This window comes from Prionailurus bengalensis, chromosome F2, assembly GCF_016509475.1.
Source record: "Prionailurus bengalensis isolate Pbe53 chromosome F2, Fcat_Pben_1.1_paternal_pri, whole genome shotgun sequence".
NCBI lineage: Eukaryota > Metazoa > Chordata > Mammalia > Carnivora > Felidae > Prionailurus > Prionailurus bengalensis.
Genome location: NC_057353.1, coordinates 50,076,269 through 50,096,523, shown reverse-complemented (window position 1 = coordinate 50,096,523; position 20,255 = coordinate 50,076,269). Strand labels below are relative to the sequence as shown.

At 36.1% G+C, this 20,255-nt stretch overlaps 1 protein-coding gene across 1 annotated transcript in view; it reads left to right on the top strand.

The window, feature by feature from the left end:
* LRP12 (LDL receptor related protein 12) overlaps positions 1 to 16,834 on the top strand; it is a 75,299-nt gene extending 58,465 nt beyond the window's left edge. Inside the window, 5 exon segments of the mRNA XM_043601582.1 lie at positions 5,138 to 5,340; positions 7,487 to 8,346; positions 8,348 to 8,592; positions 10,293 to 10,425; positions 14,542 to 16,834. Of these exon segments, the coding sequence (XP_043457517.1) occupies positions 5,138 to 5,340; positions 7,487 to 8,346; positions 8,348 to 8,592; positions 10,293 to 10,425; positions 14,542 to 15,408 (2,308 nt within the window). The 3' untranslated portion in view covers positions 15,409 to 16,834.
* Positions 16,835 to 20,255: the final 3,421 nt, after the last annotated feature.

Below are 20,255 nucleotides of genomic sequence, written 5' to 3'. Positions count from 1 at the left end.
CAGAAAGTTTAAAAAGGGGGGTGGGGATAAAAAAAGATAAACTTCAGAAATACTGAGAAAGAGAAAGCTAGTGTAGGAACATTAACATTAGATATAATTGAGCTTAAAACACAAAATATTAGTAACAAATGGAATAAGCCACTAGGAAGATACAATCTTGGTAAACTTTGTATACCTCCTAACACTGTCTAAAATACAGGCAAAGTAGCAAAATATGGGGAATTATCAAGCAAGTTTGACTAAGCCAGTTAGTGGAAGTTTATAAACATACCTTTAATTAGAATTTAATAGATTAAACAGAAAAAAAATTAGTAAAGATAGAAGATTTGATAAACAAAATTAACAAGCTTAATCCAGTAGGAACATGTATTATATATGTGTATATTATACTTATTTCAATGAATAGAGAATATATATATTCTTTTCAAAGACATATGGAACATTTATAAGAAATTGATAATGTATTAAACCACAAAGGAACTCTGAATTCCATTTTTTAAGACTTTACATCATTCAGAATGTGTTCTCTAACCACAATGTAATTAAATTAGAAACCACAATAAAAAACCCATATGTTTGGAAACATATTCCTAAATAACTCCTGCATTAATGCTGGAAATCACAGTGGTACTGTACTCATAAAATATTTTGAAAATAACCATAATAAAAGTATTATATATTAAAACTGTTGGAACACATTGGTAGAGTACCTAGTGAAAAATTTATAGCCTTTAATGCATTGAAATAAGTAGGATATGAAATAAATGAGCTCCCCATTTACTCAGGAGTTTAGAAGGAAAATTACAGGTGAAATCTTAAGTAGAAAAAATAATATGATCAGAAAAAAATTGAATTAACAATAAGATTCAATAAAACAAAAAACAGGCTTTCTGAAAACTTGACGAAAATAGACAAATCTGAAAGCAAGACTGAAGAAAAAAAGGAAAAGGTACTAATAAAAGTGAGCAAAAGTGTCTATAACTACAAATACAATAATAGAGATTTAAAAAAAATTTTTTTAACGTTTATTTATTTTTGAGACAGAGACAGAGCATGAATGGGGGAGGGTCAGAGAGAGAGGGAGACACAGAATCCGAAACAGGCTCCAGGCTCTGAGCAGTCAGCACAGAGCCCGATGCGGGGCTGTAACTCCCGGACCACGAGATCATGACCTGAGCTGAAGTTGGACGCTTAACCGACTGAGCCACCCAGGCGCCCCTTCTTTTTTTTTTTTTTTTTTTTTTAATTTTTTTGAGATTTCAAAAGTCATACGGGAATATTACAAGTAGTTTGTGGTAACATTATTATACAATTAGATGAATCGGACCATTTTCTGGAAAATGTATATTACCAAAATTGGTTCAACAAGAATTAGAAAGCTAATTAAATCAATATTCGCTAAAGAAATTGGATCAACGTTCAGAATAAGATTCTAAACCTGAGTAATTTTACAGGCAGGTGTTACTAAATGAATAGATAAGGAAATCCTTAACCTGATGAAAGGTATCTGTTAAAAAAATTTTAAATCAAACAATATTGAAGTTAATTTTAGTGCCAAGGGCCAGGATGATGACGCATGTTTTCACTGCTTGTACCAGAACCCTCAGAAAATGCAACAAGACGATAAATAGAATTAGTAATACAAAAAATGGGAAGGAAGAGATGAGTCTCTCCTTTTTTTTCCAGTACTGTGCTATCTCCACAGAAAATCTAAGCAAATATAAAGACCACAGACATGAAATTTGTTTAATGTAAGAAAGTACGATTTACAGCTTTGTACCAATAGATTTTACTGTCAAGATAAAATGGTAATTTCTACAAAAATTTAAATGATCAAAGTGACTCAATACCAGTTTAGAAAAAGCTGATTAAACCAAAAAACGAAGAAATTAAAATTTTCAACTCTAGATCTATACTTGAAATAGGCACATGGCCCAGGTATGTGAACAGTCTTTGTTATATAAACTACTGTGAAGCATTAGGGGCACCTGGGTGGCGCAGTCGGTTAAGCCTCCGACTTCAGCCAGGTCACGATCTCACGGTCCGTGAGTTCGAGCCCCGCGTCAGGCTCTGGGCTGATGGCTCAGAGCCTGGAGCCTGTTTCCGATTCTGTGTCTCCCTCTCTCTCTGCCCCTCCCCCGTTCATGCTCTGTCTCTCTCTGTCCCAAAAATAAATAAACGTTGAAAAAAAAATTTTTTTTAAACTACTGTGAAGCATTAAAAAAAGAAAACCGAAAAACTAATTTTGCTTTTAAATGTATCTTTTAAATTCTAAATGAAATATTAGCAAAACTAATCCAATAGCGTATGCATGAATAGATATTTCTTTTGTTCTGGACAAGGATCCTGCTTTCCTCAATCTTAAACATTTTAATGGATAAAAACATACTAAGGGATTCCTTAGCTTGAATCTGACTAGCCCTCCCATGAACAGTTATCAACTTTGGATAAAAGTTTTTTAAAAACTACTCAAAGGCACTGGAGAGTAATCAGAAGCTGGAGGAAACTGGAGGGGATTAAACTCTTAAAAGAAGGGATCCACACTGGTGAGATATGTTTGCTTCCTGTCTGTTCCCTAATCCGTGCAGAATGTAGTAACTAGAACTCAAGCAGACTGCCACAATCTTGTCAGCTTGTGGTTGTATCACAGGGTGGAGTTGAGGCTGTCAGAGTAGCTGGAAATTGAAAAGGCAAATCCAAAAAGGAGAGAGCTCCAATGTAGTAGGAAGTCCTTACATCTACATATAAATTCTTCTCAAATTCCTTGCTGTTTTCTGAACTGTGCATGCTTAAGAGACTCCCAGGAGCCTTGTAGAAAGCTACGCAAGGATTTCAGTGCCTGTGTGGTGTAGCTGAGACAGAGTTTGGAGTCTGAAACTTGCTGAGTTTGACGAGCTTGTTAAATACCTTGGGATTTCATTGAAACCACAGAAATGTCATAGGTAAAGACAATGTCCTAAAATAAAGAGTTCACCTAAGACTAAGTAAGGGCAAAGCTGAGCCAAGCCTCCCTCCACAAGTGCAGGATGACCAGACCAGGATGTTCCATGCATGATAGAAGAAAATAAGTGTAAGAATCTTGACCTGCCTCTAAGAACACACAAAAATTAATTCAAGATAAATGCTAGATGTGAATGTAAAAACTAAAACTCATATAAAACATTAGGAGAAAACATTGTTGAATATCTTGGGGTAAGCAAAGATATTTTAGAGAGGACACTAAAAGCACTGAACATAAAAGGAAAAATAGGCTTCATCAAAACTAAAAATCTCTGCTCAGGGAGCTTGGGTAGCTCAGTTGGTTGAGAGTCCAACTCTTGATTTTGGCTCAGGTCATGATCCCAGAATCATGGGATTGAGCCCCTGTGGGGCTCCGCACTGAGCATGGAGCCTTGCTTAACAGTGTCTCTCTCTTTCTCTCCCTCTGCCCCTCTCCCTGCTCATGCTCTCTCTCTCTCAAACTCAAAACAACTTTAAAAATTAAAAAAAACAACAACACCCTCTGATCATTAAAAGATACAATGAAAAGGCAATTTATATAGACTAGAAGAAAATTATCAATACACATATCTAACAAAGAACTTGAATCCAGAATATAAAATTAATTTTTATAACTCAAGAAGACAACCCAATTTTTTTAAATGGGCAAAAGACTTGAACAGACACTTCACAGAAGATGTAAGAACGGCCAATAAGCACATGAAAAGATGTTCAACATCATTAGTCTTCAGAGAAGTGCACATAAAACCAAGAGATGTCAGTTCATGCCAACTAATGACTGAAGTTAACAGGAGTTACCTCACCAGCTATTTATTGAGAGAATGCACGTGTGGATATCAGTACATACGTCTCGTGTTACACACATGCCCCCAAATAGGGACGTGTTTGTTCAACGTAAAGAATTTTTAAATGAATAAGAAAAACTTCTGATGGGTAAAGGATGATATAGCAAGGCAATTCATAGGAAAAGAAATAGTAAACTGGAAAAAATGTTTCCATCTCAGTACATAAGGAAATATAAAATGGAACAATGATAAATATTTTATCATTAATATAAGGTACTTTCACATACATTCAGTGGGAGTGAGTTGGTATAAATATTCCTGTCAGTGTCTATCAAATTTAAAGTGGAATTTTGTGTTTTGACCTAGCAATTCTACCTCTAGAAAAATTTACCCTAGAGAAATATTTGCTCGTGTAGAGATACATGTATAAGGGTTCTTTAAAGCATTGTTCATAATAATGAGAAATTAGAAACAATCAAATTATCTGTCAGCCTTTGTTGTAGTTACTCAGAATACTTAAAGAGGAAATATCCTCATGTAATAATCCTTGGATAATTAACTTCTTTATCACTTGGATTAAGGCAGAGGCAAGGAGGTAAAGTCAGATACTCCCTTTTTGGTGGAGACATGTTATTGGAAAATAATATTTTAGTTTCTCTTTTTTCATAGCAGTAGCTAATTTTGTGTGTACTTTTTGATACCTTTTAATGCATGCCCATATTTTGTGAACTACAAGACAATGTTTGACTATAATGTAACTTATGTTAAAAAAAAAAGAAGTCTTTCCAAACTTAGGGGTTTTTCACTGATAAAGATTTTTTGTTTGTTCACTTTTAACTTTTTTACTTTGCTCAGATTTATGTTATTTGATCTCCTGAAAGTGTAAGCTATAAGCTTCTCACTAAGCAAGCAGACGAACCAGTCTAATCTAAGAGGAGGCTGACTTTCTCTTTTTCACTTTAGCTTATCAGATTAGGTGTGGTGTTTCTGGTTCAAATACAGAATAATTTAGGATATTCTGAATTAGAAGTGGTCCTTCCTAAACACACACAAAGAAGAAAAAGGAACAAGGTGCCAACTACTACCTACGTTTTTTTAGCATTATTTGGGAATCTGGTATTTTTTATGAAGAAGTATTGTTCAAGAATCTGAGAAAGAGATACAAACATTAGGAACATAGAAACAGTATTATTATTTGCTGATGATATGGCTGTATGCCTGGAAAACCCAGGAGAATCAATGAATATTGAATGAAGGCTTATAATAAAGTCCTCAGTTATTAAGTATTATTAAGTGAAAATTTTCCCCCAAATTACCCTTATTAATAGCCTTTTCTGACTTTTTACTTGTAGCTTTCAGGATTTTGATATTCAAGGGTCCAGAAGATGCAGTTTGGACTGGTTGACGATAGAAACATACAAGAATATCGAAAGTTACAGAGCCTGTGGTTCGACAGTTCCACCACCATATATTTCTTCACAAGACCACGTCTGGATCAGGTTCCATTCCGATGACAGTATTTCTAGAAAGGGTTTCAGACTGGCATACTTTTCAGGTGTGTTTAAAAAAAAAAAGAAGAAGAAAGATAATGAACAGAATTCTGTAGTGTTAAGTACCAAGTCACTTTGGGGCTAGTCTTCTAAACAATATCTGTCTAATTGTGACTAGACCTTAAGAAGCTTGAGATTGAAGGGGCGCCTGGGTACCTCAGTCGGTTAAGCATCTGACTTCGGCTCAAGTCATGATCTTGCGGTTTATGAGTTCGAGCCCCATGTCAGGCTCTATACTGACAGCTCAGGCCTGGAGCCTCCTTCAGATTCTGTGTCTCCCTCTGTCTCTGCCCCTCCCCTGCTCACACTCTGTATCTGTCTCTCTCTCTGTCTCTCTCTCTCTCAAAAATAAACATTTAAAAAAAAAAAAAAAAAGGGTTGAGATTGAAGAAGGTTCAGGTGCCCTAAAGCACAGCATGGCCTCATACAGGTGTTTTGTATATTCTAATGAACTGATTAATTTTATAAACTAAGGTCAATTTTGTTTTCAAATTTTAAATACATCAATTAATTAATTACTTTAATTAAATACTTAATTTTAAAATTAAGTCTTTTTGGGGTGTCTGGGTGGCTCAGTTGGTTAAGCATCCGACTTCAGCTCAGGTCATGATCTCACAGTCAGAGCCCCGCATTGAATTCTGTGCTGTCAGCACAGAGCCTGGAGCCTGCTTCAGATTCTGTGTCTCCCTCTCTCTCTGCCCCTCGCCAGCGCTCGCTCTCTCTCTCTCTCTCTCTTTCTTTCTCTCAAAAATAAACACTAAAAAAATTTAGGTAAGTCTTTTTTTTCCCTCAAGTGTTTACTGACATCCTGAAAGTTACTTCAGAATATGTTTTTGTGTGTCTGAATTACCATGGTCTTCACAGCTTCGCAAAAAAGACCGCTCTGTTCCACCTTCCTAGTTTGTAGTATCAAATCTTCTTTCACTTCTTTAAGTTATATCTACTTTTTTGCTGAAAATCATTTTGTATCTTCTAAAATTTGTACTTGTCCTTTAGCTTTTTTTTCTTAAAAACACAGTCTTTGTAATACTTATTTAGCTTTTGAAGCACATTTTCTGTCACCTGCTTACCAATAAATAAGTTAATGGAGATGTATTATCCCAAACACTGTCAGTTTGGGGAACTGTCAGGAGCTAATGTTTGATTTTCTTTCCATGCCTCACTATTGGTGTATATTTAGCATTGTACACTACAATAATTGGAATTCTGTAGGTATTTCAGGTTTTTTCCTCTCTCCTTGCCCCTGCTAATTTGATGAATGAATTTATAACATAACTCAAATTCATGCAGTTGTGTAAAACAATAGAAATATAAAGTGGCAGTGTTGTGTTATGGTCACATGAATCATTATGAACCGTGTATAAAGTTAATCTTACAATAATCTTAGCAGAAATTTGGTTCTAAAGAATAGGATTACAAAATATACTGTAGGACACATATAGCAAAATATTGTGTGTTATGTATATAGATATAGATATAAACAAGAACTAGAAAAGGATATGAAAAATAGGAAAAAAATTGATTTGAAAGGTGATTATTGTGGGTAAATTTTTCTTCATTTGAAAATATTCTAATGATGTTTATGCAATAAATTATTTTCAAATTTTAGGCAGTGCAGTCTATTGGCTCAAGTGTCTTGTATCATATCACTAAATGTTCTGCAGTAAGAGAGTTCTCTACAAAAGCAGAATTGTTCTTTGTTCCCCCAAGATTTTGTTTAAATTCCAGTTGGTTAACACCCAGTATAATTTTAGTTTCAGGTGTAGAATTCAGTGATTCATCACTTACATATAACACCCAGTGCTTATCACAAGTGCCCTCCTTAATGCCCATCCCCCACCTAGCCCATTCCCCACCCATCTCCCCTCCAGCAACCCCTCAGTTTGTGTTCTCTTCGCTTTAGATCAAAATACGAAGGTCTTCATGGAACAAACAATAAGTGTTTAATGAATTGAACTGTTGAGTAATTAGTGAGCCAATGTTAGTTTGCCACTAGAACTGATCTATTTTGTAAAATAAGATTTTTTTAAACCCTATCACTTGGGCTTAGTTAATATTTATTATAAAAGTGTCACTTACTGTTATATATCTTTTAAAAGAGTATGTTTTTTTCTGCCTTCTTCCATCTCCGTCCTCCCCACATCCTCCCAGGGAAATCTGAAGAACCAAACTGTGCTTGCGATCAGTTCCGCTGTGGCAACGGGAAGTGTATACCAGAAGCCTGGAAATGTAATAACATGGACGAATGTGGAGATAGTTCCGATGAAGAGATCTGTGCCAAAGAAGCTGGTCCCCCAACGGCTACTTCTTTTCAGCCCTGTGCCTACAACCAGTTCCAGTGTCTGTCTCGGTTTACCAAGGTTTACACTTGCCTCCCTGAGTCTTTAAAATGTGATGGCAACATTGACTGCCTTGACCTAGGAGATGAGATAGACTGTGATGTGCCAACTTGTGGACAGTGGCTAAAATATTTTTACGGTACTTTCAATTCTCCCAACTATCCAGACTTTTATCCTCCTGGAAGCAATTGCACCTGGTTAATAGACACTGGTGATCATCGTAAAGTCATTTTACGCTTCACTGACTTTAAACTTGATGGTACTGGTTATGGCGATTACGTCAAAATATACGATGGATTAGAGGAGAATCCACACAAACTTTTGCGTGTGTTAACTGCTTTTGATTCTCATGCACCTCTTACAGTTGTTTCTTCTTCTGGACAGATCAGGGTACATTTTTGTGCTGATAAAGTGAACGCCGCAAGGGGATTTAATGCAACTTACCAAGTAGATGGCTTCTGTTTGCCGTGGGAAATACCCTGTGGGGGTAACTGGGGGTGTTACACAGAACAGCAGCGTTGTGATGGGTATTGGCATTGCCCAAATGGAAGGGATGAAATAAATTGCACCATGTGCCAAAAGGAAGAATTTCCCTGTTCCCGAAATGGTGTCTGTTATCCTCGTTCTGATCGCTGCAACTACCAGAACCATTGCCCAAATGGCTCAGATGAAAAAAAACTGCTTTTTTTGCCAGCCAGGAAATTTTCATTGTAAAAACAATCGTTGTGTGTTTGAAAGCTGGGTGTGTGATTCCCAGGATGACTGCGGCGACGGCAGCGATGAGGAGAATTGCCCCGTAATTGTGCCTACCAGAGTCATAACTGCAGCCGTCATAGGCAGCCTTATCTGTGGCTTGTTACTGGTCATTGCATTGGGATGTACCTGTAAGCTTTATTCTCTGAGAATGTTTGAACGAAGGTCAGTATCAAGACAAAATTGTAGTGGTTATGGCTTCTGCAGTAAACATGGCCCCAGTATTTGCAACCGTTCTTTAGTGTGATCAGCAGTATACTTTGGTCTCATACTATTTTGGGAAATAGATAAATATCTTTTATGATTTATAAAATCAGTGTGAAAAGGCTAAGACTCAAGAGGCTAAACACATAAAAACTAATACTTAGATGGGGCACCTGGGTGGCTCGGTCAGTTAAGCATCCGGCTTTGGCTCAGGTCATGATCCCGCAGTTTGTGAGTTAGAGCCCCACATCAGACTCTGCTGACAGCTCAGAACCTGGAGCCTGCTTTGGATTCTGTGTCTCCCTCTCTCTCTGCCCCTCCCCCACTCACACTCTGTTTCTCTCTCCTTCAAAAATAAACATTTAAAAATATATTTTAAAAACTAATAAATACTTAAGAACTGGTATTTACTAGTTTTTGTTTTCAGATTATTTTATGGGAATTTTGCAAGCTGCAATATTCAGTTGTAGTGTTTTAACCTGTATTTTTGTAAGTAAGAATTCAATTCTAAATATTTGAGAACCTACTGGTTCAAAGCACAATACAGGTGAGTAGAAAAATGAATAAGGCATAATTTCACAGGCACTGTACAGTTAGGAGGAAGGCATTGGTGAATGGAATAAGATGACAAAAATATAAATGGTAGAAAAGCTGTAAAACAAAGTATAGAGGAAAAGTCAAAAGTTAACATAATCTGATGGGGGGGAATGGAAAGGCTTTTATTGAACAAGTGCCATTTGAAATCTACAAGTAGAATGTAGACAGGGAAAAGATATTGTAGTTGAAAAAAATAGCCTGGGAAAATGCATAAAAGTAGGAATGCCTAGCATTGCTTGGAGAAGTATCACATACTTCATTTCATCTGGAGCCTAAGATACATATCAAGGGCTAAAAGTTAAAACTTGGAACATGGGGCTAGTGTCTCAGGTCCATGATAGCCGTGTGTCAAGAGTTCTCAGTTAAGTAAGAAATGTTAAGTATTAAAAGGTGACCTTCAGGGAGGGTTTTCTTCCATGTGGTGCAGGATAGATTGGACTTGGGAGAAGCTAATGGCAGAGAGAGGTCCCTTAGGACACTGTTGTAGAGACAGTGACCCTCAGTCCCAGGAGAATTACAAATAATAGATTCAACAAAAGACTTCATATACCCAACAAGTAAGCTAATAGATGCACGCAGATGCACAGTATCAAAGTAATCATGCTGCCTCTTTGGCCACAAAACTTTTGACTACATTGCAGCATAAGAGCTCAGTGAAGAGTCAGAGGTCTTATAAGAACAAGCTATTCCAGAAAGTGTACTGGTGACTCATTCACTCTTTTCCTCATCTAAAAACTAAATGTGTTGAACTTGATGATTACTTTCACCTAAAGTCTCAAACCTCTTATGTTCTTAGGGCTTTAAAGATCTAATACATTTACCTTTTATGGGAATTTCTAATTCACTAAAACTTAGTGATCCAGGCTCCTAGTGAAAGCCCCTTGGCTTTTTGCCTTTGTATTCTCAGTGTCAGAATGCTATAGATATCCAATAAATAAAGCTTAGTTGGCTAAGCTTTAAAAATGGTCAAATATATTAAGGTTCAGATCTTTTTCATTGTTGATTTAAAAAATTATTTTAGCTTGCCTTTTTAACCTTTTCTGTTCCCCTGTTTTCTCTAACAGGTCATTTGAAACACAGCTGTCAAGAGTGGAAGCAGAACTGCTAAGAAGAGAAGCCCCTCCCTCTTATGGACAGTTGATTGCTCAGGGTTTAATTCCACCAGTTGAAGATTTTCCTGTTTGTTCACCTAATCAGGTATGTTGCAATTTATGATTTCTGTTTCCTAAAATGAATTCTATATTTGTATATATGATAAAGGACCTTTGTCATAATTCTTGTAGTCAAGGATTATTAAATATATGGAGGATTTGAAATTATGTTTCATTGTATTTTAACAAATGCTACAAAATACCAAATGTTTTCATTCTTCTGATTTTGTTATGTGATTCTTAAGCATTTTACTATTTATGATAATTTGGTGCATTAAAATTCAGAAGTAAAGTTTAGTAAGTTATTTTCTGTTTGAACTAAACATCTAGAAGATTTAAGAATGAATGTTAAAATTAATACATTAGTAATCTGCTAGATTAATGAGTTAATAAGTAAAAGTAAATTGCAATGAAGTTAACATTTCTACCTGACTAGAAGGAAAACTTTTGTTCACAGCCAGATTTTACGGTGTTTAAGAATTCATACCGTTTTTTTTTTTTAACAGTAACTAGTAATATATCAGTAATTAGATTAACTAGTTAACAATAAAAGTAATTGCAATGAAGTTAACATTTCCACCTGACTTGAGGGAAAACTTGACAGCCGGATTTTACACTGTTTAAGAACTCATATCATTTTCTTTAAATAGTAACTCATTATTTTATTAATGTTTCCGAATTCTTTAAAGTTCTATTAACACTATTTTGGGGCTCCTTGGTGGCTCAGTTAGTGAAGCATCAGGTCATGAACTCATGGTTCGTGAGTTTGAGCCCCACATCCGGTCAGCTTGAGCCCCTCTTCAGGCTCTGCAGTGACAGTGAGGAGCCTGCATGGGATTATCTCTCTCTCCATCTCTCTTCCTCTCTTTCTGCCCCTTGCTCACTCTCTCCCTCTCTCTCTCAGAACTAAATAAATTTAACAAAAATATAAAAAATTAAAATTAAATAAAGTCCTATTAGCATTTTTTTAAAAACTTCTTTTTCAGTGCCTAAAGTATACCAGGGTTCATAAAGACATAAGGGTGTATACATTTAAAATGTAAATTCATTCAGAAATATTTATAAAAATTGATAAACATTCTTTTCCCAGTGATGTAATTCTGTGCAAAATGGAAGACCGTTTTCTTTCTGGTAGATATGATTTCTGACTACAGTCCATCACCTTTATTTGAGTCTTTTAAGAAATATTGGTGAGAATTTATAGTTTTAAGAACATTTCTCTAGATGTACCTTGCTAAGTAAATAATTCAAAAGTTCCACTGGTCAGAATTTTGTGTGCAAAATAAGAGAAAGCTACACATTCTCAGCCCTGCCAGGTGGCAAGTTTCTTTTTAGGTGGGAGCTCCAACAATGGTTGGCTCCGCCCACCTGGTGTACCATCTGCCATCTGTCACCTACCACCCCTAAGGCCCGAAGCTCCTCCAAGAGTTCAGCTAACGGTGGAGTTAAAGAAAGCACAGTCCACACCAAACAGGTCTCATCTTTACAGAAATTATAAGTTCTGAGGTTCCCAAAATGATTTTCAGTTTTGACTGTTCACTAGATGGACTCCGAACTCACTGAAAGCTCTTATACTCAGGGGTATGGTTAATTACAGGGAAAAGACCTAAATTAATTCAGCCAAAGAATAAGACCCCTGGAACAGGGTTCAGGAGGGTGCCAAACCCAGATCTTCCAGCTGTCCTCTCCCCACAAAGTCGAGACAGTGTTACACTCTCAACACGGGTGTGTGACAATGTGCACAGAATATTGCCAACTAGGGAGCTCGCCCGAGACACAGCCTCCAGAGTTTTTACTGTGGCTCCACCATGCAGGCATGATTAACTGCACATGTGGCTGATCTCAGTCTCCACCCCCTGCACACACTGATCCTGCCGAGTCCAGTGCCCACCCTACATCACACTGCTCGTGTGGCTTAGAGCCTCCACCTTAGACACAGCGTTATCTGTATCTGGCTGGCCCCGGGCCCCAGGCCCCAGGCTAGGACACTCCTGTCAGAGATGATGCTGTAAGGGCTCAGAGATCACATCCCAGAAGCAGATGGCAAAGGTCAGACCTCACTCTGAATAACATTTAATTCTTTACTACATACTACACCATTCTTTAGGTTTATAGTTTAGCCTTATGAGGGAATTATACTTAACAAAGTTTTAAAATAAAATGTTATGAATAGTAAGCTAGATTTTATTCCATTTATGAGATTAAACTTTCAAATTTCAAACTTTTGGTAACACATTATCAATTTGTTATTAATTATCAATTATTATTTTCCTTAAAAAGAAAAAGAATATTCTAAATTCCCATCCCATTCAAAAATAGAAATGCTTTCTGAAGAATGCTTTCTTCTTCATAAACTGAAGATGTATGTAAAATTATCCCTAAAACATTAGGAATCTAATGTTAAATTAATTTTAATTAAACAGACTTTTAACTTTTAACTCTAAGTAGAGAACTTCACTATGACAGACTGTAATGTGAAAGTGAGCGTTGTTGATCTCGATGGGTGATAGCTGAATAAAAGGAAAGCTTATCTGAAGAGCCTTCTGTTCACTGCTGGGTATAACATAGTACTCACATGAAAGCCTTAGAACTCAAATGCTAAATGGTGAGGACCACATCTATGGAGAAATTCCTTAGGGATGTGAACCGGTTTTTTTGTTTGTTTGTTTGTTTGTTTTTAATATAAAATTAGATACTTCTTAATTGGTGAAAAATCTGACTCATTTGTATAACAAATCTGTGTAGCTGATCTTCAGATTTCTTATTGACAGTCCGTGCCAGATTATTAAATATTCCTATGATCCTAGTTCCTTTGCTTTCTGTGAATTATATTCCTGAGATTATGTTCAAAAGGCCTATGTGGGACTAACAAGTAAGTTTAATACCGATCTTGAAGAGAGGTGGAGAACACATGCTATCAAGGGAAACTCTTTTCTTCTGTGAAGGGAAAGGGAGAGCCATTTGTTTTGGCATGGTGAACTTATAGCATCATTGGAAAGGGAATATGTCAACTCACCATTTTTTCCTGGAAATACTGTATTTTAAATACCAAATGCCACAGATGAAAGCTGTGTTTGTTCCAAGTTTGAATACTCCTTTTTATAACCACTAGATGGAGCTTAAAGACTGTTTTATATAAATGTTGTATGTTTTTAAAATAACCCATTAATGTATTCATCTAGGAAAATGAGTAAATTTTCAAAGAATAAGGGTGTGAAAATTTATGCTTAATGCTATGCTGTAGAAAATAAAACCTAATCTTTAAAGATTGAGAAGAGTCCAAATGTCTCAAATACCATTGTGTTGTAGTGCTAGAAAAAAATTAATCTTAGGGGGTGCCTGGGTGGCTCAGTCAATTGAGCATCTGACTTCAGCTCAGGTCATGGTCTTACAGTTCATGAGTTCTAACCCCGCATCAGGCTCTGTGCTGACAGCTCGGAGCCTGGAGCCTGCTTCAGATTCTGTGTCTCCCTCTCTCTCTCTGCCCCTCCCCTGCTCATCCTCTCTCTCTGTCTCTCTCTCCCCACCCCCCTCTCAAAAATAAATAAACATTTAAAAAATAAATTAATTAATTAAATAATCTTAAACTTTGTTTCCTGTGCTGTATTATAAATTAATTAATTCTCTTATTTATGACAGTATAAATCAATCTTCACTACCCATTCATTCAACAAATCCTTGAGAACCAGCTGTGAAATATATATATAACTTTACCATGTTTGGGAAAGTTTCAACCTTGTAAATCAAGTCTGACTTGTTCTGTGTTTAAAAACAAGAAAGGCATAAACCAGATAAAGAGCCTAGTTTACATTCCTAGCTAAAGCAGTGTCAAATAATTTCGTCCCTTTGGCACACTTTTAGAATTGGATTACAGCGTCCAGTTTTGAAATAAAATAGTTGTTGTAATTGATATGAAACATCACTCTAAAGTTGTATGTATAAAATGCAGTGTCAGGAAAATCTTAAGTGAGCAATGGTACGAGTTATAGATTAGATTCTGTGGTAGGTGAACCTTTACAGATGAGAGAATTGAATTCATCCTTCATAGACTCTAACGATGAGTAATAATGTCTTTACCCACAACACGTTCTTGTTAGAAACATGTTTTCTGTGTTAATACTTCATTGTTAGCGATCTTAAGATCTCCTCTTATTTTCTGTAGGCTTCTGTTTTGGAAAACCTGAGGCTGGCAGTACGATCTCAGCTTGGATTCACTTCGATCAGGCTTCCAATGGCAGGCAGATCCAGCAATATTTGGAATCGTATTTTTAATTTTGCAAGATCACGTCATTCAGGGTCGTTGGCTTTGGTCTCAGCAGATGGAGATGAGGTTGTCCCTAGTCAGAGTACCAGCAGAGAACCTGAAAGAAGTCATGCTCACAGAAGTTTGTTTTCTGTGGAGTCCGACGACACAGACACAGAAAATGAGAGAAGAGATACGGCAGGAGCATCTGGTGGGGTTGCAGCTCCTTTGCCCCAAAAAGTCCCTCCCACGACAGCAGTAGAAGCAACAGTGGGAGCAAGTGGAAGTTCCTCAACTCAGAGTACCCGAGGTGGTCACACAGATAGTGGAAGGGATGTGACAAGTGTAGAACCCCCAGGTGTGAGTCCTGCGAGGCACCAGCTCACAAGTGCACTAAGTCGTATGACTCAGGGGCTGCGTTGGGTACGTTTTACATTAGGGCGATCAAGCTCCGTAAATCAGAACCAGAGTCCTTTGAGACAGCTTGATAATGGGGCAAATGGAAGAGAAGAAGATGATGATGTTGAAATGCTAATTCCGGTTTCCGATGGAGCTTCAGACTTGGATGTGAATGACTGCTCCAGACCTCTTCTCGATCTTGCCTCGGAGCAAGGACAAGGGTTTAGACAACCATACAGCGCAGCGAACCCTGGAGCGAGGCCAAGTAATCGAGACGGCCCCTGCGCGCGCTGTGGCGTCGTCCACACTGCCCAGATCCCAGACACTTGCTTGGAAGCAACACTGAAAAATGAAACAAGTGACGATGAGGCTTTGTTACTTTGTTAGGTACGGATCACAGCGAGCGAGGCCATGTACGTACGAGTCGGAGCAGCATCCGTTCGTTGTTTTGTAAACTTCACAATTAAACTAGTTTTAATTTAAAAGCAAAAAAGATGCAGGGTGATTTCTTATTATTATATATTAGCCTGCATGGTTAAATTAAACAACTTGTAACTCTATGAACTTTAGAGTTTACTATTTTAGCAGCTAAAATTGCATTATGTATTCATATTGTTCAGTAATGTTCTTCCATTCGTTTTAATTGTTTTTATCCTGGTACTGTAGTTCACAGTAGAAGTATGGCTGCTGACTCATTCAACTGTCAGTTTATCCATCCTATGTTAAAACATTGGTTTGTACAAAACAATACCTTCTTCTCATTGAACGCTTTATGCTTTTTGCCATTACATCTTGTAACTTAATATATCACATTTCAAGGTGGTTAATGTACAAAAAAAAAGCCCCTTATATTCACCTGAGTTTTTATTTGGGTAACATCTGTCTAAATATTATTGGATTTCATCATAATATGAGCTTTCTCAAAGGGAAAAACCTTTATCTACAAATTTTTCTCTTACATTTAACATTCTGTGATGTGAAATTTAGATAGAGTTAGAAAAATTAATGGCAAAAGTGAAACTCTTTTATAGATTTTCTAATGTTGACTTTAATACTCTAATATGGTACAGACCAAATGGTAAAATCCCAAGTCATTTCTTTTTTTCATCCCTATTTCGGGACAGAATTAAGCAGATGAAGATATTCTACTATGCATTAAATCTTGAACTTTATAAAAAATGTACAAAAATTGTACAAGATAAGTTCCAACCTATAATGTCCTTCCCTGGTACAGGGTGATGCTTGTATTGGACCCTAGGGATTTGCACTAACGTCATGTCAAGGTCACAGATGAGTTCAGTGCACAAGCACTATCACTTTCAATACTGTCATTTGCTACCACAATGACTATATATTTCCATAGCTTTGGGGGGGGCGTTTTTATTACAACTTGAAATTGCTTTGCTGGTTTCATATTTATTTGTTGTATTTAAAGACTGCATTATTGTAAGAGTGGTTTTCGATATATTTTATTCACTGCGGGGGAGGATCATGCTACACGTCAGAAAGCAAATTACGAAATCATTCAGATCCTCCCCCCTTTTTTAAGTAGAATGAATTGCAAACCCCGCATATTTTTTTATTGTCTATTCTTGTTTATTTATTCTTTAGCTGTCTGTTTTAATAGCTTAATGATTGAGTATGAAATATGTATTTGTGTGTGATTATTGCTATTTATTAAATTTTCAATATTTTGCTGAATGTCATTTTAAAGCATGTTTGAGGTCTTGTGTATTTGTCGTGTTATGCTGTCAGAAAGAACTGACTGAAATGTTTTAATATGTATCAAAAATTAAAAATCACTTTTTTTGTATTGCCTTGAGGTACTTTTTAAATCAGAGTTGCTCTTTATTTTTGTTGCATTTTGGTGCACGTGCAGATTGAGGCCGTAAAATACTGCGCTGTGTCTAGAAGAACATTGAAGGGCAGGCAGTCGTCTTCAGAGTAAGGTGGTAGCTTATATCAGCACTTGAGGGTAAAAATTCCTAAGGAGCTGAATATATTTGCCTTTGAGAAAACTTCTTAGTTAATGTTTCTTCTAAGATGCAATAACTCAATTAGTTCTCTTTGTATGATTTTCAGATGCATTTCAGACCCGTATAGAATATTTTCCTAGCAGAATTTGTATCACCAAATTAATCTTATTTAGGTCCTACTAATAATATACTATATTGTATAGGTTTCTTGGTTTTGTTTCCTGGCATTTCTATTTTAATTTCTTTCTATAATTAACTAATACATTTTCCTGGTTCAAACAGTAAAAGGTGAGTCTCTCCCCTTCCCTGACACCCATCTTTTAGTTCCCTTCCAAAGAGACAAGTACCAATACCAAATTCTGTATACCCCTCCAAAGGTACCATGTAAATCTATAAATGTGTCCATATATATATAAGTGCCATATATAATGATACAAATTGTAACCTACTGTGCATACTTTGTACTTTTTTTAAGGGAAAAATGTATCTATTTAAGTTTGAATATTAAAACTAAAGTTGGGTATTTCTTTTATTTCAATTTTCCCACTTAAATCACAATCAATCCGGAATTTAAGGCTCCATTTTTTCCCCAGTTAATTTTATCCTGCAGCTCTTTATTAAATAACACATTCTTTCCTTACTATTTGAAATGACACTTTTATCATAGAATTTATATACTACTTGGATATGTTTCTAGACTCCAATTCTATTCTCTTCAATTGATCTACCCTTCTCTTTTTATACTAGCTCTACACTGTTTTAATAACTGTAATGTTTAAATGTTTTAAATATTCTTGCTTATTTTTCCATTTGAACTTTAGAATTGACCTACTCAAGTCTCACAAAACAAGTCCCATTAGTATGTGGGTTTTTTGAACCATTTTTTTTCTTAATGTTTATTTATATTAGAGAGAGACAAAACATGAGCGGGGGAGGGACAGAGAGAAGGAGACACAGATTTTGAAGCAGGCTCCAGGAAACAACGTGTCAGCACAGAGCCCGACGCGGGACTCGAACTCAAGAACTGAGATTATGATCTGAGTCGAAGTCAGACAACCAACTGAGCCACCCAGGTACCCCTAGACAATTTTAATTCTTATAGACTAACCTAGGGAAATTTGACATCATTATCATGTTAAAGCTTCTGTCTAAATCATGGTACCTATGTAAAAATGGTGCCCATTCATTCTTTTTGTGGTTGTTTCCTTTAGACATGTTTCGCATTTTACTTTATAGAGATCATCTTCATTCTTAAGAGTTTATTCTTAGGACTTTCAGTGTTTTTGTTATCAATATTAAGGAAGTCCTTTTTATAATTCAATCGGCGTTTAGTATATGTTAAGCCTAATGATTTCTTTACCTTAATTTTCTCCACAGCTACCAGACTACCATTTTCTTATAGCTATCAATATTTTTTTCTTTTGTGTTCTCTAGTTACACAATCATATTTTCCAGTTTGCATACCTCTTTACATTTTAATTGCATTGTCTAGTACTTCTAGAATAATGTTAAATATATCAGTCAATCACGTTAAGGAGAATCAATTGATCCACCGATCTCTATATTAAAAAAAAAAACTTAACCAAGAATGCATGTTGAATTTTATCACATGCCTTTTCACTATGGAGATGATCATATGATTCTTCTCCTTTGATCTTTTAATACATTGAATTTTATTAATATATTTTGTAATTTTGAACCATTCTTGCATTCCTAAAATGAACTACTTGGCCATGTGTATATTTTTAATATATTGCTACGTTATACTTTATTTAGCATATTTGCAACTGTATTCATCAGTGATATTAGTCTGTAGTTTTTATATGTGTGTGCTGTCTTTAAGAAGTTTGGTTTTTAGTTTTATGCTGGTGAATTTGGAAACTTCCTTTTCCTTTGGTCCAGAACAGCTTAAATTGCATTGGAATATTCTGTTCCTTAAAATTTCAGTGAAATGATCTGATGGATGTTTGGCTAGTAGCTCTTTAACAGCTTTGTTGCTATCTTCTGTAGTAATTGGTCTGTGTAGTTTTTATATCTTAGCTGACATCATAAATCTTCCATTTCATCCAAGTTTACAAATTTAGTTGCATAGCGTTGAGCAAAAGTATCTCTTTCTCTTTTGTGCATATGGCTCTCCCTTGTGTATTATGTTTGCCCTATTATCTTCTTAAATAAGATAGCTAACAGTTGACATTTTGAACTTTTTGTTTGTTTCTCCCAGAGTGGTATGTTTTGAATATCTCTGTTCTATAATTTTTCTGTTTTCCAATTAACTGACTTCCACTTTAATAAATTTCCTACTTTTTGCTCTCCTTAGTTCATTTGTTGTTTTTTCCCTGACTCCTTGAGTTAGCACTTCATTCATTCATTTTTATTTTCTAATTATTAATGTAAGATTTAAGGTGTAGACAATTCTGAGCACTGTTTAAGCTGAATTACTTAGATGTATTGGTGTTGTCATGACTCATATTCTAGGTATTGTGATATTTCAGTGTTTATTTCTACTTTAATCCAAAAGTTGTTTTACAGAAGAAAATTTTTTTCCTTTTTTCTTTTCTTTGTTCCTTTTTTCCTCAGATAATGGAATTTTGGTGTGAATAGTAGTTTTGTTTTCTGATTCTTACATTAATTTTCATTTTTATGGCATCAGGATCAGAAAATGTTATATGTATTATTTGGGGAGATTTGAGTTTCTTGTCCTTTCTCATTTTTTTTAAGTGTTCCAGGAACACTGTTAAGTACATTCTCTGTTTATGGATACAGATTTTAGTAGATATTACTCAGATTATCATGACATAGTACTTTGTCTTGCCTTATCAGTCCATCAGTCAGGGCTCCAGGATTAGTTTGGAAGAGACTAGAAACCAAGGAGGCTATGTTAGGATTCTTTGGGCCAGCAGCCCTGCCTTAGCGCTTGTCATCAGCTGGGACTGAGAACATAAGCACAGGATGAAGGGGAGTCTTTCTACAAGCTCTGGAGTTTCAGTTTGTACCACTGCTACCCCCATCATCCACTGTTCAGCTGGAAATAAATGGGTGAGACAGGTTAAAAGGACAAGGAAAAAGGTACTATACATTCAATTTGCTAGGTATTTGTTGAGTACCTACCACAAACCCATTGATGATGACGGTGATGATAAGAGCTCCATTCTAGCTGCTTGCTGGTTCCTTCACGCCCTTGCCCCTGAACTTCAAGGGAGACAATGACAGCAACTTCATAGGACCTGTTTTACTTACCCTGTGTAAAAATTGATAGGC